Here is a 20,941-nt window from a genome sequence, read left to right as displayed (position 1 = left end):
AGTACAACAAGATGGTATGATAAATTAATGTATTATTGCATTCATTCACATACACACATACACACATACCTGCTGTTCTCAGTTTTTCCACAAATATCCTTGCAGTCAGATCCAGGTCCATGCGAACTCTGGCCACCTGCTGCAAACACTCTACAGTTGCATTTGTAGCAGATGTGTCATGTGTTTGCAGGAAGTCAGTCAAGAAGGCATTTTCATCCTGCACATATGCCTGCTTATCTGCAATGGACCTAAACTGCAACCTCTCAAACATGGAGTCCTGGATAAATGACAAAGTAAGAATGTTAATAAGCTGCATGGCAGCACAACATCCAATCACAGCTTTGGAAAAATGTTGTACTAGAGGGCTGCATTGAGATTGGGTTCCGTGGGACCCAACGTAAATCTTGCGGGAGGGGGCGGTTTGAACTTTGCTGCGGGCGGGAGTGGGCGGCTAAAAAAAAACACTCCGGGATTGGGGTGTAGTCTAGCGACAAGATGCAAATCAATGATGTGGAAAAGAACCTCAAACAAGGTCTTTACAAAACAAACACAAAGCAAGCCAAGTCAGATAGTTGGAGTCTGTGGGCGCATCTTTCAAGAGAGAGGCACGGGATTGGGACGCAGTCTGTCAGCAACATTCTCTCCCTCCACAGCAATATAATGGTCAAGCGATTAATTTGTTAAATTAATTTGTTTCATTCGTTAACGTTGTTTATTTTATGTTATTTATTAGTGTTATTTGAGCCACTCGCAGCCTACTCTCGTTGCTATAACCTCAATCACATAATTGATTTGTGCGCGAAAGGCGAAATAGCTTGTGCGATGATGACAATGATGGATTTGCATCTAACTTTCGGTCACGTTGTCTATATACTGTCAATTATCCATCAAGCTCCACAGTGATCATCCATCCATCCATCCATCCATCCATCCATCCATCCATCCATCCATCCATCCATCCATCCATCCATCCATCCATCCATCCATCCATCCATCCATCCATCCATCCATCCATCCATCCATCCATCCATCCATCCATCCATCCATCCATCCATCCATCCATCCATCCATCCATCCATCCATCGTCCGCTGCTTATCCGTTCCCGGGTCGCGGGGGCAGCAGTCTCAGCAGAGATGCCCAGACTTCCTTCACCCCAGACACTTCCTCCAGACTCTTCCGAGGGGAGTCCGAGACGTTCCCAGGCCAGCCGAGAGACATAGTCTCTCCAGCGTGTCCTGGGTCTTCCCTGGGGTCTCCTCCCGGTGGGACATGCCTGGAACACCTCCCTAGGGAGGCGTCCAGGAGGCATCCGGTACAGATGCCCAAGCCACCTCAGCTGACTCCTCTCAATGTGAAGGAGCAGCGGCTCGACACCGAGCTCCTCCCAGATGACCGAACTCCTCACCCTATCTCTAAGGGAGCGTCCAGCCAGCCTGCGGAGGAAACTCATCTCGGCCGCTTGTATCCGCGATCTCATCCTTTCGGTCACTACCCAAAGTTCATGACCATAGGTGAGGGTAGGGGCGTAGATTGACTGGTAAATCGAGAGCTTCGCCTTTCGACTCAGCTCCTTCTTCACCACGACGGTCCGGTACATCGACCGCATAACTGCGGACGCTGCACCGATCCGTCTGTCAATCTCCCGCTCCATCGTTCCCTCACTCGTGAACAAGATCCCGAGATACTTGAACTCCTCCACCTGAGGCAGGACTTCTCCACCCACCCGGAGAAGGCACGCCACCCTTTCCCGGTGGAGAACCATGGCCTCGGTTTTGGGGGTGCTGATTCTCATCCCTGCCTCGTCGCACTCTGCCTCAAACCGCCCCAGCACATGCTGGAGGTCCCGGTCCGATGAACCCAACAGGACAACGTCATCGGCAAAAAGCAGAGATTAAATCCTGAGGTTCCCAAACCGGATCCCCTTCGGCCCCTGGCTGCGCCTAGAAATCCTGTCCATAAAAATTATGAACAGGACCGGTGACAAAGGGCAGCCCTGCCGGAGTCCAAAATGCACCGGGAGCAAGTCTGATCTACTGCTGGCAATGCGAACCAAACTCCTGCTCCGATCATACAGAGACCGGACAGCCCTTAGTAGAGGGCCCCGGACTCCATACTCACTCAGTACGTTTACATGCAGCAGTTCAATCGGGTTACTGATCGTATAAGACATCGTTCGGACTTTTAAACTGCATGTAAACACCTGAACCCGATCTAGTTCAGACCTATGTCGGACATTTAGTAATTGGGTTGTAGAACCTAGATAACCCATTCGCAATCGGGTTGTTAACGCCATGTATACGGGGACATTGGAAGTTGCAGTCTGCGCATGCTGGAGAATTTACTCTGGGGGGGGGGTTCACTCTGGCCAGTTATCTGATCTCTGAACAGCATGTATACTCAGACAAGTGATCCGATCTTCTGCATGTCTGATACGATCAGAAATTCGATCTCTTTGCTGCATGTAAACGTACTGACTGAGCGCCCCCCACAGAATGGCACGAGGGACACGGTCAAATGCCTTCTCCAGATCCACAAAACACATGTAGACTGGTTGGGCAAATTCCCATGAACCCTCAGGCACCCCGCGGAGGGTATAGAGCTGGTCCAGTGTTCCACGGCCGGGACGAAAACCGCATTGTTCCTACTGAATCCGAGGTTCAACTACCGGCCATATTCTCCTCTCCAGTACCCCGGCGTAGACTTTCCCGGGGAGGCTGAGAAGTGTGATCCCCCTGTAGTTGGAATACACTCTGCGGTCCCCCTTTTTAAAAAGAGGGACCACCCCCCCGGTTTGCCACTCCAGCGGTACTGTCCCCTTCCTCCATGCAATGTCGCAGAGGCGTGTCAACCAAGACAGCCCTACGACATCCAGAGACTTGCGGTACTCAGGGCGGATCTCATCCACCCCCGGTGCCCGGCCACCGAGGAGCTTACGAACTACCTCAGTGACCTTGGCTTGGGTGATGGATGAGCACATCCCAGAGTCCCCACTCTCTGCTTCCTCAGTGGAAGGCATGTCAGTCGGGTTGAGGAGATCCTCGAAGTATTCCTTCCACCGTTCGATGATGTCCCCAGTCGAGGTCAACAGCCCCCCACCAGCACCATAAACGGTGCCGGCAGAGTTTCCTTGAGGCCGACCGAAAGTCTTCCTCAATGGCCTCCCCGAACTCCTCCCAGACCCGGGTTTTTGCCCCCAGGACCTCCCGAGCCGCGGCTCGCTTGGCCTGCCGGTACCTATCTACTGCGTCAGGAGTCCCACAGGCCAACATATCCCGGTAGGACTCCTTCTTCAGTCTGATGGCATCCTGTACTTCCGGTGTCCACCACCGGGTTCTAGGATTGCCGCCACGACAGGCACCGGAGACCTTGCGTCCACAACTTTGAGCCGCCGCGCTGACAATGGAGGCAGAGAACATGGTCCACTCGGACTCAATTTCCCCCGCCTCCCCCGGGATCTGAGAGAAGCTCTCTCAGTGATGAGAGTTGAAGACTTCCCTGACAGAGGGCTCAGCCAGACGTTCCCAACAGACCCTCACAATCCGTTTGGGTCTGCCCGGTCTGTTCAGCCTCCTCCTCCGCCAGCGCATCCAACTCACCACCAGGTGATCAGTTGACAGCTCAGCCCCTCTCTTCACCCGAGTGTCCAAGACATGTGGCCGAAGGCCACATGAAACGACAACAAAGTCGATCATTGACCTCAGTGATCATGTTAACATTAAATCAGATAGATTTGTCCAGAACATTTCTCTTGCGGGATGGGAGAAGACACAAAATCACTGCATCTCTGTTATTGTTCGGGCATGAATACTCAGAGTTTTGCAGATGCGGGCGGGAGTGGATATAAACACTGGGGGAGCGGGCAGGAGTGTAACACACACGTTGCTGGTGCGGGTGGTTAGAAATTCAGCGGGAGCGGGATGAAGAAAACAGCCCTGTGCAGGGCTCTAATTTGTACCTCCAGGCAGTTTATGTACAAGCAGTAGAGTTCAGTCTTGTCTTTTTCCTCCAAGATGATGCTTGTCTGAACTTCCATGAGATGCTGCTGCAGATATTCTTTAACATCATCAAAGCTTCAAAAGGAGAGATACATAAAAATATGAGGAAAAGCCACCAAAAATATTGGAAGCATAGATAGACAGAACTAATGCAAGGTGTAACTGCAGCACCTCACCTGTACTTCAGCAAGAGTTTGAGGACCACTGAGCGAACCACTGGGTTTCTATCCACAGAGTCATCAAAAGGAGAGATCACTTTTGTCAGCATTTGTGTATTACCTGAGGGAAAAAGAAGATGTTCATAGCGTACAAAACATAATTGTTTTATACACAAGCATAGTTCCATGTCCATTACCGTGTAAGTAGACAGTAATACAGTACCTTTGAAGAGGGGCACATTGTTGGCCTCCACCATGAGGAAGGACAACAAATGACAAATGACAGCTGGACTGGGAGGAGAGTTGTCCTTGAAGCACACAGTGGACACTAAGTCTATGAAGAAGGCGTTGCACTGCTTCCTGAACTGAGCTTGTTGGGTGACTTGAATCCTACACAAATCAAGAAACATTTGTAAATGTGCATGACAGGTCCAGCATCCCCGCCTTTCCTTTTTTTGGGTCTTTTTAAACCATCACCAGCTCTAAATTGCATCCCTCCTAAGCTTTTCTTCTTGGAATGTGCAATAGACCTGACATGCAAATCATTTAAGATTTCTTTAATGAAATATAAGTTAAAGTAGAATTCATTCTCCATCCTTTTTTTAAAACAATTATTACAGCTTAAGTAGCATTTTACATAAAGTTTTTTGTTCTTTTTTACATTCATATTCTAAAAGGTTATCTGTCCCTCTTCACCTCTCTCCCAACGTTTTCTTTGAGTATTGCTGACATCAAATTCTAAATTTCTTTTCAGTTTCTTGAAACATGTCTAATAAATCAACAAAAATCTGTTGTTTCAGCTATGGAGCCAACGGCTCAAGTGGGAATGCCATAGCAACCATTGTTCACACCACACTAAGGCATTTGGAACACCAGAAGCGCTAGATGAGGATGCTTCTCTTTGACTAAAGCTTGGTGTTTTATGCAATCATCCTGGAGAGTAGGAATGAGATGGTATTGTTGGACATCAGGAGGAAACTTAATGTAATCCTGGCCCCTCTCTGCATGATTGGCGTGTGAAAATGGAGCATTTCTTTAAATTCCATGTTTCTGGGAACCTATTACCACAGCAATAATCTGAAGACTCCAACACAGACTATGCTTCCTGAGGGTGCTCAGGAGGAACAGTGTGGAGAGATGATGGCGGCACGCTACAGACAAAACATCAAGAGCATCATCACTCACTGCATCTGACTGCACCGCTGCAGACAAAAAGGCTCTGCAGGAAAGATCACCAACAGGCTCCTCTAGTAGACCTTACCACATTGCCAAGTCACAAAACCCAAAACACAGAGACCATTTTTTACCCGACTGCCATCAGTAGACTAAACAAATGATAAATAAACTAATGTACACTACATCATACTTTGCACCAGGCACTTTAATGCACCTTTTTATTAAATATTTATGGGATAAATCTTGTGCCAGTAGGAAGTGAATTTGAGTTGTTTATATCTGAATCATTCGATTTGAACCTGAATTGATTGATTTGAATAATTGCTTTTAAAATCGGAATCTAAATGCAGCTCCTTAATTCTTTCTCATTTTTCAGTTTCACTTCTCTCCAGCCAAATCAATTTTTTCTATTCAATTTTTTGTGCCACACATCCAGGCCCTTATTAAGTTATTTAATATTTTTATTTGGGGATTGCAATTTGTAGACGACCCTGAAGCAAAAAATATTTATTTTAACATTCCCTTATTTATTTATCCTTTATATTGTAATTCTCCTGACTTTTGAGTTCTTGTTGTGCAGTCACAGTAGCGTGCTTACTAATTTTGTTGCATTTCCAAATGCAGTCATGGTGTTATAGCAAAAGAGGTTTGTTATTATAAAATACAGGTAAAGGTGTGTTTGTGTGGAAAAATCGGATTTCTTTGCTATCTTTATCTTTATTATTATTTATTAAATTATTTTTTTATCTTGCACCGATATACATGTAGTTACCTACCGTATGTCATCTGAAGGAATCATGTGTAAGTCATCGTCGACTGGCTGCATGCAGAGAGGACAATACATCTGACCAGGGACCAGCCACTGCTTGATACAGACTAGACAGAAGATGTGTTCACAAGGCAGGCGAAGGGGGTCTTGGGGGTCTGTCACACACACTGGACACAGCCATGAACCAGACCTACTGTAGGTAAGAATGAAAAAAACGCCAACAGAATTATTTGATCATTTTGATTTTGCTATTTAATGGGACATATTAAAGTGAATATGGCATCCTTTTTCATGTTTCCAAAAAGTTCAAATCAATTCTTGCCTTGCCTTGACACACCGGCTTAAAACCAGATGTGTAGATGATGTTGTATTACTATAATAATAATAATAATAATTCATTTTATTTACAGGCGCATTTCAGGTCACCCAAGGTCACCTTACCTCCGGGAGGTGATTTGTTAATTTCGAGTTAAACAGACCACTTCAGACTCAAACACACACTGAATGCTACCTGTGTGTTCTTAAACGACCAAGTTTCTATCTGGCGGATTTTGAGAACAAACCATGAAGCCTCCAACCAGCAAATCCACTATCTCAAAGTCGTCCCACAGTGCTGCTGCTAATGCTACTGCTGTGGCCACTGCTACCGCTTCAGGTGATGAGACTGAGCCAGGAGAAGACATGCTGACGGCCAGCGCGTTCACCAGTGCCCAGGCTTCCCTGAAGAGACCTGAATTTGCTCCAAAATAGAAGTGGCTGTGGTTGTGAGAAAGTGAGCAACCCCTCCCCTTCTCACCATCACCGGACTTTTTTTTGATGTGTGTGGCAGAGTGGAGGATTGGGCTTGGTCTGCGGGGGAGCAGCACACAGGTGTGCCTGGTTCTGCTGATTGTGGCACACCTGTGTCCAATCAACCTCTCCACCCTGCCTGGGTTTTTAAACAGCAGCTGCATACCAGAAGGGGGTCTGCTGAATGGAGGAAGCTTGTTGAGAGGCTATGCCCCATTGTGCCTTTTTTTTTTAGAATAGTGATTTTGCCCTCCGCCTGTATGTGTTTTTTTTAACATGAAATAAAAAGCCTTATTTTTTTTGGCATTCTACGCTCTGCAAGGTTTTTTTTACACCTCATCACCCAGCTCCAGTTTTGCCTTGTCCCCTTGTACGTGGGGAGGCCGCTCTGGTTCCTCACATTTGGTGTCAGGAGTGGGATCTTTGGCGCCACCTGAAAAACTGGAGAGGAGAGGTGGTAAGCGAGGCCGTGGGTTTGGAGGAGTCTGGGAGACCCGGTGACCAGGAGTCTGGGAGACCGCGGCTTGTAACCGGCAGGATGCGGTCGGCAACCGGGAGGAAGCGTCCTCGGCAACCGGGAGGAAGCGTCCTCGGCAACCGGGAGGAAGCGTCCTCGGCAACCGGGGGGAAGCGTCTTCGGCAACCGGGAGGAAGCGGCCGGCAACCGGAGGAAGTGGCTGATTTCCTGTCTCGCAATGGGGTTGGCGAGACTCCAGAGGGGGAGGGAAGTGTGAGAAAGTGAGCAACCCCTCCCCTTCTCACCATCACCGGACTTTTTTTTTTAATGTGTGTGGCAGAGTGGAGGATTGGGCGTGGTCTGCGGGGGAGCAGCACACAGGTGTGCCTGGTTCTGCTGATTGTGGCACACCTGTGTCCAATCAACCTCTCCACCCTGCCTGGGTTTATAAACAGCAGCTGCATACCAGAAGGGGGTCTGCTGAATGGAGGAAGCTTGTTGAGAGGCTATGCCTTTTTTTTTTTTTTTTTTTTTTTTTTTAAAGAATAGTGATTTTGCCCTCCGCCTGTATGTGTGTTTTTTTTTTTTACATGAAATAAAAAGCCTTATTTTTTTTGGCATTCTACGCTCTGCAAGGTTTTTTTTACACCTCATCACCCAGCTCCAGTTTTGCCTTGTCCCCTTGTACGTGGGGAGGCCGCTCTGGTTCCTCACAGTGGTATACAGGCAGATATTGCTGCTGTCAGAAAGGACTTAACTTCTTCGGTGGTGGCCCTGCAGAGATCCGTGGATGCACAAGATGACCGCTTAAAGGAGGTTGAAAGATCCACGACAACAACGAGCGACTCGGTGACAACTCTGGAAACAGCTGTGGCTAAGCTCCAGTCGGATGTCAGAGACCTCCAATCTAAATGTGAAGATCTTGAGAGCAGATCTCAGAAGAACAACATCAGGCTCGTGGGCATCCCAGAGGAGTTTGAGGGCGCATCGCCGACTGAATTTATCTCCAGCCTCCTGCAAAAAGTGCTCCGCATGGAGGAGAAGCCTCTACTTGACAGAGCCCACAGGACACTGCAACGTTTGTCATCAGGGTTCACTACTTCCACATCCGTGAGCTCATCCTCCGTCAAGCCCGCCAGGTGAAATCTCCCACAACGGGCGGCCGATTCACATCTTCCCCGATCTCACTGCCAGTGAGGCCAAACGACGGGCGGCTTTCGGAGACGTGAGGAGGCGGCTCCGTGACATCCAGGGTGCCTGCTTTGGCTTCCGTTACCCAGCGTGGTTCCGCATCACTCTACTGGGGATGTCCGAACGGTCATTCACCAACACTCAACTGGCCATGAACTTCGTGATTTCCAGTGCACCTGGCACCGCTGGCGGAGCTGCGTCTGGTGATCGAGGGACTTAGCAGACAGAGCTGACCGGCAGATAATGAGTTTGATGTGAAGCTGATGTAGCTCATTTGGGACTATTGAACTAATTTTGCGATAGTTATCCCACGTTTATCTGAGCACAGTTTTCATCTAATTTTTCAATGAGAAATTTTTTCATTTATTTACTACTACTTACTGCTTTGATAGCATATTGTTTAAGCTGTCTGCTTTATGCAGGAGTGGTGTGTTGCACTGTTCGTTTCATATCTGCACAGTGGTGTAAAGTAACGAAGTACAAGTACTTCGTTATTGTACTTAAGTAAGATTTTTGAGAATTTGTACTTTTATTGCTACTTTCATTTTTCTGTACTTTTACTTCGTTACTTTTTTCTTTTATTCACTCTGCTAAATGTATCATTAAGGCTTTCATTTCTAGTTGAATTACGCGCTGTCATACAGTAGTTTGTCTTTCATCCATGTGTGTACACTGGCCATTTAGTTTTTATTCAGCAGATTTTTTTTTTCTTTTTCTCTTTTCCCTTCCTCAATTCATTTTGATTCATATATCTTGGCAAGGCTGTCAGCCTTGGTTGGATTATTGTGTACTGCAATCGTTTTCCTCACTTCTTTGCAAACAAATAACATAGATCCTTGACATGCAAGCTGTTTCTTTTTGCTTTCACTTAATCTCGACGAATGTGTGTTTAATTAATGGATGTTCTGGCATCCACCTCAGCTTGCTTTTATGTTTTATATATTTTCACCTTTTGGACAGTAGTAAGTTAGTGTACATAGTTTAGGTTATCTAGGGGGTATACAATAGCTGCACCATGTTCTGGGAGCAACCCAGTCTCACATAAAAACGTACCCTGCCTACGTTGGTCCAAAGTGCAAAAACGTAGAGGGGTTACAATAATAGCCCTTGAATTGCAGCAAGAGAAACTCTCTCCCGTGACGCAGCTCTGTTGAGAATTACGCTGGCTGAAATAAATCATTTAGGAAGATGTTGGTTTAATAGATGAAATCTAACAGTTGTAGCTACGCCTGTTAAGAAATTTGCTCCGAAATTTAGAGATTTCTGTCTGCCGGCTCCGGAGTTTGGGTCCGCGTTAAATCGACGCAGAGCCTACGGCGTAGGGTACGGCGTACGGCGCGCATCTGATTGGTTCTTTCCCCCCTGCCAATCCTCTGGTCTTCTGACCAATCCGTGCCATTCGGTGTGCAAAAAACAGATTGGTCAGAGTTTTTACAGGATTAAAGCTGTCAGAGAGGTCGGATTTTTTTCTTTCCTTTTTCTACTCTCAGGATGGAAGGACCATTTCACCCAGTATAACAATAAATGTTTTTGAATACGATTACAGACTATACCTTTAAGTCTTTACCTTTCTCTGCTGCAGGTTGTATCAACTCAGTGCAGATCAATATTCTTCCTAAATTCACATATCTATTTCAATGTGTTCCAATATTCATTCCCAAATCATTTTTCCGCAGGCTTGACGCTATTATTTCCTCTTTCATTTGGAATGGCGGACCCCCCCGAATTAGGAAAACTGTTTTACAGCATCCAAAATGTAAAGGAGGCATGGCTGCGCCAAACTTTTTAGCGTATTACTGGGCATCCAATATCCGTCCGATTGTGCATTGGCTGTATGTTATTAGAGCGCCCACCGACTCTTAGAGGTCTCATATCCACTCTATACAGTAAGCTTTCTCAGGTGCAGTGCTCCTCCTATCTCTCCTTAAAAGGAGACTGGGAATCTGACATTGGTGATGTTATTACAGAGGAGCTCTGGCAGTCCATTTTACAGAGAGTCCATACGTCATCTATCTGCGTCAGGCATGGCTTAATGCAGTGCAAAATCATACATCGGACCCATTGGACTAGACTAAAGATGTCAAAATTCTTTCCAGATGTGAGTTCAACTTGCAATCGCTGCAGGTTAATGCCCGCCACTCATGCACACATGTTCTGGTCATGTGTTGAACTTGAAGAATTTTGGTCTCTTATTTTTAGAACAATTTCTGATTGCCTTAATAAATTAATTTTTCCGTGCCCATCTATAGCCATCTGCGGCATTCCCCCAGATACAATTAATTGTACTTTCAAAGGCAGAAGCTGACTACGTTGCTTTCGCCACTCTGCTCGCCAGGCGATTCATTTTATTCAAATGGAAGGAGGCACACCCGCCCACCTTTACTCACTGGAAAAGGGATTTACTCTATTTTTTGAAGCTAGAGAAAATAAAGCATTCCATGCTAAAACTTTTTCTAGATTGTGGAACCCTTTCCTGAAACACATTAAAGAAAATATTCAATTGTCTGCAGTCCCATAATCATTTTATGCTGTCCACCAATTTAAAAACCACCATGCTTCATTTCTTCTGATCCCCATACGTAATGTGTGACAGTGCCTATGTGTTTTTTTTTTTTTTTTTTCTTTCTTTCTTTCTTGTTTGTTTTGCTGTTGTTTTTTTTACTTTACATTTTGCTGAGGGTATCACTTGCTTCATTGTACATACCAGGTTTTCTATTGCAGTTCATGCATGATCTGCCTCCACCTAGTGGTTGACCACAATCTTGTTTTTAGGGCCCAAGGACCTACAGTGCGAAGGCCCTATTGTATCTGTAGGAATTCTTATTATTATTTTCCTTCTGACGAAAGGAGGGCCTTTTTGCCCCCCTAAACGTGCCCCAAAAGTCACCAAATTTTGCACGCAAGCCAGGCCTGGCGAAAAATGTGATATTTAATGGTTTGCATTAATGGGCGTGGCAAAATGGCTCTACAGCGCCCCCTAGAAAACTTGTGCTTCAAGCCCCACAATACGGTTTGACGTACATGCACGAAAATCGTTACACACCGGTATCATGTCGCAACTTAAAGAAAAAGTCTCTTGGCGCCATGGCCGAACCGAACAGGAAGTCGGCCATTTTGAATTAATTGTGTCATTTTGGCAAAATTTATGCCATTTCTTAAGCCGCTTCAGAGCCCGAACCGTAACGTGCACCCAAGTGTGTTATACATCAAAATATGCATCTCCATCCTGCGACGACACGCATTACTTTTCTCTTTGAAAAGCGTTACCCCCCTTCATCTGATTGGTCCATATTTGATAGTTCCCCAAAAGTCACCAAATTTTGGACGCAAGCCAGACCTGGCGATAAATTTGATATTTCATGGTTTGCATTAATGGGCGTGGCCTAATGGCTCAACAGCGCCCCCTAGAAAACTTTTCTCTGCCATAACTTTTGAACGGGTTGTGATAAAGACATGTGGGTGGTGTCATCGGACTCGGTATTGAGTCCTTGACCTTCATTGGCCTGAATTAGCCCCGCCCCTTCTTCTGATTGGTTTTCCATATTTTCTGTTATAAATTTTGAATGGTTTGACATAGAGTTGTGGGTGGTGTCCTCGAACTCGGTTTTGAGTACTTGACCTTCATTGGTGCAAATTAGCCCCGCACCTTCTTCTGATTGGTTGATATTTCATAGCTCCTATTTTCAGCCACAACTTTTGAATGGTTTGAGATAAAGAGTCGTGGGTAGTGTCATCGGACTCAGTTTTGAGTCCTTGACCTTAATTGGTGCAAATTGCACGCGCGAGGGCCCATTCACCGCTGCTTGCTGCCAGCTTTGTTTCTTGTACATGTCTTTATAAAAAACTGAAAATCTTAACAAAGTTTAGGCCAGTTAGGGCAGTGACTTTTATGTTATTACGGTAGATGAGAGCCAGCCCCCCCCCCCCTCCCAGTTGTGCGGAGTTTACTAAAATAGGAAAAGCCATGTGGGGTGGTTGCATTAAGCTGGGTGAAATCATTAGGCTGTTGCCACGTCTCTGAGGCAGAAAATGTTCAAAGTTTTGTCAGTGATGAGATTGGAAATGAGAAGGGCCTTATTGGTGAGAGATCTGATATTGAGCAGACAGATTTTGAGGCAGGTGAGTATGCAGCTGCTTTGGGTAGGGGAGAGTGAACACTCTGATTGACAGGATTGATGTGGCAGACTGTGCGTGGGAGGGGGGCGTGGCTCTGTGGACCAGGGAGATCGGTGTGCAGGCCACGGTGGAGAAATGTAGGAGGGGCTTTTTTTATATTTAATTATTGCTTTGAAAGTGGCATGGGAACGGGGAGGTCTGACAGTCATAATAGTCTCAATTGGGAGACCGACAGCAAGGGGTGTACTAACAGCGGGAGCCTGTAGGGCACAGGTGTCCAACTGAATCCCAGAAGGGCTGGCGTCCTGCATGTTTTAGATGTTTCAGTGCTTTAACACACCTGATTCTAATTAATCATCGTCACCAGCTTGTTATCAAAGTCTGGATAGTTCTGTTGATGACACAGTCACTTGTATCATGGTGCAATGAAGCAGGAAAACATCTAAAACCTGCAGGGACACCGGCCCTCCAGGACTGGAGTCCGACACCCCTGCTGTAGGGGAAGTTATTCACAGAGGGAGGGTGGAGAAGAAGATGGCGCTGGGGGGGTTGACGGCAAAGGGTGTAGTAACATCAGGGGCCTGTAGGGGGAGTGATTCACAGAAGGAGGGAGGAGATGACCTCAATGACCTCCATCCATCCATCCATTTCCTGGGTCTGCCTCAGAGCCTCCACCCAGTTGAACATGCCTCTATAAGCAGGTGTCCAGGAGGCATCCTCATCAGATAAACCACCTCAACTGGCTCCTCAGAGTGGAGGAGCAGAGACAAACTTCCAGATGACAGAACTTCTCTCCCTATCTGGTCCAGCTGAAACTCATTTCAGTAGCTTGCATTTGCGTTGTAAAATCGCCAACGCACACAGTTCATGACTACAGGTGAGGATTCAAACATAAATCAGAAACTAAACAAATAGCCCTGACTTCTGGCCCAACTCTCTCTGGACTGGTCTGTTGTGGTGAAGAGAGAGTTGGGCCAAAAGACAGGGCTAGTTGTTCACGTTACTGCAGACGACAAACTAATGTTGTCCTGAATGAATCATCTTAGGGAATTTAACACATGTGTACTAAAAATGTTTTTTTCTGTATGATGCAGTAGTGATAAAGCAAAATATCATTATATATGGAGAGAATATGTTTTATTACATTTAGAAGTTTAAAAAAAAGTTGAGGTCATGTTTAGACTTACAGGTAACGCAATGTTGGACATGTTCTATCAGGGTGTAATGTTGATTTTTACCTGAAGATTATTTCCACAGCTCCATCTTTGCAGGATTTCAGCAAACCAATTACTGCCTCAAAGGTCTGCTGAGTTTTGAGGTCAGAATCTTTCTCCAGGATCTTGATAAAGCAAAAAAATACATGTCAGTCTAAATGGAGAAATTATTTTGTAGTCAGTGTCATGCTATACAAAGAATACAGACACACCTGGCCAAGGCGTCGTGTATGCTCCAAAACTACAGGTGTCAGTTTCCCCTCCAACACCTCAATTCCCAGGAGCATGTGCTCCACAAACAGAGAGAGACAAAATATGCGATTCCAGCCAGATCTAGGAGACGCAACCAATTATTTTTCATTTCAGTACAACAAAAGCCCGTAGACCTTAGAAAATATAAAAATATTTTGATTTATGCATGACTTACTGAACCCTCTTGACAATCATCTTGCTCCTCTCTCCGTAGTTTCTCACGCTGTCCTCTGAACAGATCAGCTCTATGGGAACCTGGAGTTTTTTCACCTGCCTGAGCCAGGCTTGTCTTTGAGCATCTGTGTCCAGAACTCTGGGCTCAAGGTGCTCCAAACATGCAAAAGCAGCATACACATCGACAGCCTTGAAGACAAGTAGAAAATAATAACTATACACTACAAGTCAATGTGTTGGGGAGTTTTTTCTTTTCTTTAGTGAAATGTGATGTGTTTTCCTTAAGACTATAACAGTGTATTGAAATAATGTAACTGCTTCACATGTCCTAATTGCATAATTTATTTCATAAAAGCACCCCAACCTGCCCCAGCCTTAAAGGGAAAGTTTCATTTTTTACAACCTGGACCTTATTTCTGGCATTTTTTATGGTCGTATACTCACCCAGAAAAGTTTGGTGTCATTTGGAGTCTTTCGGAAGATATTAGGAGTTTTGTGCGAGCCGCTTATCCTTATAATGGTAGCGAATGGGGGCACAGCGGGACACAGACGATGCAGCGTCTAAATAACACATTATTGCCGCGAAACTCGTTCATTTCTTTTGCCCACTCTTGCTACATCTTAGTCCCCAGGTTTTTATTCAGTTAAACACATAATAACTCACTAACAACAAGGAAATCAGTTTGTAAACAAGACCTCTGACCTGCATGACGTCATCTCTGTGCACGCATCCCAGACACAGCTCTGTGTACAGCTGGAGTTCGCTACTGTTAGTTTACTGTTAGTTATTTGAAACATGTCTGAATATTTGTCAAATTCTGAGGTTGTGGACGACGACTTTGAATATGATGGACGTCCTTACCGTTTTCTAGTCTAAGTTACCGCTTTATTATTATTATGTGTTTAACTGAATAAAAACCTGGGGACTAAGATGTAGCAAGAGTGGGCAAAAGAAATGAACGAGTTTCGCGGCAATAATGTGTTATTTAGACGCTGCATCGTCTGTGTCCCGCTGTGCCCCCATTCGCTACCATTATAAGGATAAGCGGCTCGCACAAAACTCCTAATATCTTCCGAAGGACTCCAAATGACACCAAACTTTTCTGGGTGAGTATACGACCATAAAAAATGCCAGAAATAAGGTCCAGGTTGTAAAAAACGAAACTTTCCCTTTAAGGAGTGATCTGACTGGTGTCATATTTCATATTACGTCTTTTTGTCTAACTATTGTCAGTTCCTGGCCCTGAATGTCATACGTTAACAAAAAACATGTCAGTAACGTCATTAAGACCTCAGGAAAGTGCGTCAAAAATATGAATGAACCAAGGCTCACCATTTCGACACTATCGCTGGCGTGTTTATTTCCCAGCAGGTCTTTGGTCACCTGAGGTTGCAGACACATCATTCTTGAGAGGTTCTGCAGCCGGTTTTTGAACTCATGATATGCAGAATGGACCCACGGAAGAGATATCACCGTTTCGGTGTCATTTCGCTTCAATCGCAGCTCACTGACACAACAATTCAAGGCGCCACGGAGGAGCTAGAAAAGCAGACATTTGTTATTATGTACATCTATACAACCTTCATAAAGAGTCAGAAGAAAATTTGAGGGCCTCAGTTTTTATTAGAAAAACCACCTGAAGATCTTCCTGACAGGTCACACTCATTGACATAGAGATGAAATCCTGAAGGTAGCGTTGATAAAACTCTGTCTGCATATCTGGATCTGCTTTCTCAATGAAGTGTCCCAGCGGAGTCTTCCAGAAGAACTGAACAAACTCTTGCTGAGTTTGTCCTTACAGATATATAAATGAATTTGTATAAACATAAATGTAAAATACCCAAGCAGCAAAACAGCATTCAGTGAACATATGATTATTTGGCCGTACCTTCATGTTGGAGCGCATGAACCAAGAGTTCCTCCAGATGGTCCTTAATTCTCCAGCTGAACGGCATGCTGCAGCCCATTTTCCCGTCTTGGATCATGTGAGTCTGAACAAGGATTGTTCTCGTCTCAGAGCTGTAAACAATCACATGCAAAAGTAAACATGTTATTTATGTAAGACTTTGTTTTCTTAAATATAAAGCAGTATTAGTAAGACTTACTTGCGGTCTATTGCTTGGTGTGAGATATTCAGCAACTTTTCATTGCTAAACATATCCAACCAGAGTCTCTTCACAGATTCACAGCAGTTTCTATCAAGCAGGAGGTTCATGTTTTGTTCCTGGTCGATGATTGAAATTAGATGGGCCAAGATTGGTACAACCACAGCCTGAAGATGTTTCCACAGTGTGTTCCTGTGATGAATTAAAACAAATGTACAACTAAAAATAAAAAAAACGTATTAACCAACCAGAAGTTTGGTGCAATATTTCATATGCTATGTTTATAGGCAACAAGCTATTTCAAATATTGTCTTTATATTTTTAGTTGTCAAACTGTATTCAAGTTTCCAAGACTATTTCTTATTCAGTTTTTCTTGGTTTCTGTCATTTTCTCTTCTGTCATTTCTTTCTCGAGTGTCTGGGACTGTGAGAGTGAGACAATATCAAAAAGTTGCTGCATGTAAATTTACACTACCCACCTCAAACTGCCTCCCTCTTGTAAGGCATCAATGTTTGAGGCCTCCTTGAAGACCCAGTAGCTCTTCATGGATGAGAATGAGTTTCCATCATGACTCTCCAACAGTGAGTGCAGATGCTTTTTCATCGTTTGTAGAAATTCACCTGACCACACACAAATGAAAAGATGATCCCAGTAACTGCTGTAACAGATGAAAAAAGAAGTTAAAGGGGGAGATTGCTCCTACTCGTTATTTCATTATCATCAGTTAGGAGAGTCAGTAGGATCAAAACTCTCCGAGTACTGCGGGAGACACTTTCCTCTTGGTCCCTCAGCATGCCCACTGCACTCTGCACACAGCTCCGCAGCAGCGCTGTGGTGTCCAAAACGTTTTCTGAATCATGCTAAAAGAAGACACACAAGCTCAAATACAAATTTTAGCAATCCAGTAAAAAAAAAAAAAGACTGCATTGTAGGGAAGGGGATGCACTTGCATTCATCTTTTTTTCTCTTAGATTATGTTGTGTGGAGATAAGGAAGCAAATGTCTCTTATGTTGTTTATTTTCTTTATTGGGCTGATTACCTTTTTGTCAATAGCTGATGATAATGAGAGCGAGGATAGCTCCACTGAGCCGTAATTGTCCTTCACAGTCTTCAGCCATTTCAGATGGCACGAACTGTCACGCTAAAAGAGAAAATACTCCTTTTAGTCCTTTTGATATTTCATACAGATGTGGGTTATCCAACTACTTTTATTTAATGATAATGGCCGGGTTTCCCAGATCAGTTAAGTAGTTCTTAACAGCGAAAGACTTCTTTCAAACCTTCTTAAGGAGCCTGTGAAAGAAAATCGCGTTTCCCAGAGTCGCTCTTAGCTTAAGTATGTCTTTCATTAAGAAGGAAATGAAAGATGCTGCTGACCCAGTCTTTACAACCATCTTAGTGAACAAAGACTCACAGATCCAGCCGTGTCAGGCAAAACAATATTACACCAAGCAATGAGATATTAAAACAATGCACCCCGCACAAGTTTTGATCTATTTTATACTTTACTTTTATATTGTTTAGCATTTATTGGTGACAGCAAAGGGGGGAAAAAAAAGAAAAATAAGGAATAACAAGTGTGTTCCTGTATATGCTTTATGCATTACGCACAAATAAAACGATCATCATGAATATCATTTATTTGATGATTTGGCTGCTATACATCATGTTCTCGCTGCAAATCAACCGCGTCACCGTGCGCGAAGCAGAACTGTTTTTATGAACGCATTCGTGCGTCAGCACTTCAGTCCCCTGGACGTGTGTCGGACCGCGCTGTCCAGGCAGCCGGGACACCGATCCTCCTGCGCCGCGCCCGAGCGCATCTATGTGATGACAGGGAAGCAGCAGCTGATCAACGGGATCCTTTGATGAATCGTTCATTACAGTCTCAAATATAATCAATGGTGTCGGTTTATATTAAAGAATATTTTTGCCCAGAAGAAAAAAGAGCGAAGACAACGACCCATAACTATTTTCTTCTCTTGAAAAAACCCACCTGCGGGATGCAGCAGCATCAGAAGAGCAGGAATACGTGCGTGGCGGGGATGATCTCTGCAATCTGAAGCCCTCTATAATTGTAAAAAGAATTTCACTTATCACGGGTTCTTTTTGGAACATAACCCCTGCGGAAAACCAGGGATTGCTGTAATTCCACGTTGCGATTTGCGAAACTCGCCTTCTCTTGGCTCATGTTTTTGAATGCACACACATGCCCACCCCGTTTCCTCCCGGTTTCTGCGTGTGGGGAAAAAAAGCCTCACTGTAGCCAGAAATAACGGAGTAACGCACCGTTTGGATGAAAAAGGGTCATTGAATTATATTTATCATCTTAATTTTTCATTATAACGCACAGGCAGCAGTGAATTAGTGCGTTAGGCAGCAGTGCTGCGTGTGAAAATGCGCTGATAGTGATCGGTGATCGATTTGCCTGGCATCGATTGATTTGGTTTCAGAACCGGACAGCTGCTCCAAAGAGCTTCTGAAAGAGCGAAACTAAAGAACGGTGTTAAGAAGTCATCTGGGAAACACCCATATCTTAGGGTTCTCTCTTAGTTCAAACCTTCTTTGAACCTCTCTTAAATCCTTAAGAGAGGTTGGATCTGGGAAACCCGGCCAATGTTGTTCATTAACCAATTGAAATTAGTCATTTTAAGGAAATGTACTGTCTTTCAACAAAAATTAAAGACATGACTATGTTGCATTACGTTTCAATTTAACTTAAACCTCTGAACTTTTATTTGATGCTACAGTATATTAGTTGCCAGGAAGACTGTAGAGTTAAAGATTTAACAGTAAAGTTTTAACAGTAATCCTAATGTTTGTGAGATGTCCTACCAGTTTCTTTGGTAGGTTTCCGTCGTTCTCAAAAGCTCTCCAGAGCTTCTTGAGCACTTCTTTAAAGGCAGTAAAACCAGAGTCGGGTTTCAGCTCGTAAAGCACTGAAGAGTAGCCCAGGACGGCATCATGGAAGCAAGCCACTCGATCCACATCCATGTCATTCTCCCCCGCAGAAATGGAGGCCAGGTCAACAAACACCTTCAACTCATTAATATCTAGAAATTGCATTTGGAGAAACTGTTAAGAATATTTTCTACAAAATGAATTTAAGTATGCTGATGTTTCTCAGGACATCTATACTTCACCTTCAAGGGCGTCCTTCACCCACTTTACAAAGTGTCGTCTGAGTGCCAGCTCCTCCAGACACTGTCTGCGGGATTCTGTAATGTCCACCAGAACCATCTTTGCCTGCATCAAATTGTTATCTATTCGACTCAGTGGCTCTTTTTGAAAGTCTGCATGGATCTGAGAAGAGAGTCAAAGCTAAGGTTAAATAGTCTGTTTCTTTTTTATTCAAAGTAATATCTGTACTTTGATATTTTATCAGTTCCCATCTTCAAAACATGGCCACTTACAACTTCTGTGAGTGTTTCCAAAACTCCAAAGTCACCTTGAAGACCAAGCGTCTCTTTGACCTTCATGATAACTTCAGCTGAGGCCACAGCCAGATGAAGCTCATGATACTGTTCAATCTGTTCGACTCTGCCGTGGATCCACTGCTTCTCAACTGATTTATCAACTTTGCACATGATGTCCAGTTCCTGTTTTAGATCATCATACTTGCCTTTGTAGGCTCCAAAAAGCTGATTGACCTCTTCAAGCGCTATACTGCCATCCTTCAGACGAGTGTAGATGTCTTTGTACTCATCAAAGCAAGCCAAGAAAATATTGTCATGAATCACTTCAGGTGTTACCATGAAGTCCTCTTGCTGCTCAACAGACTCCTCATCCTCCATTTCTTCAGCTGCCAGGTCTCTTGCATGTTCATCCCAACATAATTTGAATATATAACTCTCTCTGAAAGTGTACAACACTTCCGCCATATCTTTGATATCTTTACTGAGGTTGAAGTAAGTCACAATACCAGCTTTTTCTGAAGGCATCTGGTCAAATGGATGAACCTCCATGAAATGGTCCAAGGGCATCATCTCAATGTTGACCTGTTTTTTGTTCTCCAAGTCAGCAACATCAACTATCATGGAAAGTAAGAAAGTCTGTGTTAAATTTGCTTCAACAAATCAAAGTGACTGACTCCACTGACATGGTGACCATACCTGTCACATGTTCCTCAAGTTTGTGACACATTGTTAAGATGACATCCACAAGCTCCACTTCATGGTACACAGATCTCACTTCATCTTGTCTGCACTGCAGCAGCCTCTTTATTTTGGACATGTCCCTGTATTGTCCAGTCTCAGAGAGGCACTCTGGTAACATCAAAACACACAAACATCTCAGGATCTTGAGGACTATTATGATCTGACACTTAATTTCTGGAAAGTAATTCTTTAAGGAAATCCTGTGATTACCTATCTTCAGCAGATCTAAGAAGGCCTGCTGTCTCTGCAGAATGTTGTTCAGGACGCTGATCTTAATGTGTCCTTGAAGCAGCTGATTGGTGATGGCTTTGAACGATGATATAGCTTCAGCAATTCTGTCTCCGGCATCGTTAGAGAGCTTCTCAGTGAGCTTTTTGTCTTTGT

General features: G+C 44.4%; 1 protein-coding gene across 1 annotated transcript in view; it reads right to left on the bottom strand.

Annotated features, from left to right (window-relative positions):
• Positions 1–20,675, bottom strand: part of LOC133421540 (E3 ubiquitin-protein ligase rnf213-alpha-like) — a 33,992-nt gene extending 13,317 nt beyond the window's left edge. The window contains exons 1-19 of the mRNA XM_061711195.1: positions 20,513–20,675; positions 19,814–20,430; positions 19,544–19,703; positions 19,236–19,453; positions 17,440–17,541; positions 17,103–17,259; positions 16,878–17,019; positions 16,399–16,590; positions 16,182–16,312; positions 15,930–16,087; positions 15,626–15,832; positions 14,294–14,481; positions 14,079–14,199; positions 13,891–13,991; positions 6,107–6,289; positions 4,378–4,544; positions 4,173–4,275; positions 3,957–4,071; positions 70–277 (exon numbers count right to left, since the gene is read on the bottom strand). Of these exons, the coding sequence (XP_061567179.1) occupies positions 70–277; positions 3,957–4,071; positions 4,173–4,275; positions 4,378–4,544; positions 6,107–6,289; positions 13,891–13,991; positions 14,079–14,199; positions 14,294–14,481; positions 15,626–15,832; positions 15,930–16,087; positions 16,182–16,312; positions 16,399–16,590; positions 16,878–17,019; positions 17,103–17,259; positions 17,440–17,541; positions 19,236–19,453; positions 19,544–19,703; positions 19,814–20,430; positions 20,513–20,675 (3,433 nt within the window). The remainder of the gene's footprint in view (positions 1–69; positions 278–3,956; positions 4,072–4,172; positions 4,276–4,377; positions 4,545–6,106; positions 6,290–13,890; positions 13,992–14,078; positions 14,200–14,293; positions 14,482–15,625; positions 15,833–15,929; positions 16,088–16,181; positions 16,313–16,398; positions 16,591–16,877; positions 17,020–17,102; positions 17,260–17,439; positions 17,542–19,235; positions 19,454–19,543; positions 19,704–19,813; positions 20,431–20,512) is intronic.
• Between the last annotated feature and the right edge of the window lie 266 nt (positions 20,676–20,941).

This window comes from Cololabis saira, chromosome 21 (assembly GCF_033807715.1).
Source record: "Cololabis saira isolate AMF1-May2022 chromosome 21, fColSai1.1, whole genome shotgun sequence".
Taxonomy (NCBI): domain Eukaryota; kingdom Metazoa; phylum Chordata; class Actinopteri; order Beloniformes; family Belonidae; genus Cololabis; species Cololabis saira.
This window is presented reverse-complemented; position numbering and strand designations above follow the sequence as displayed.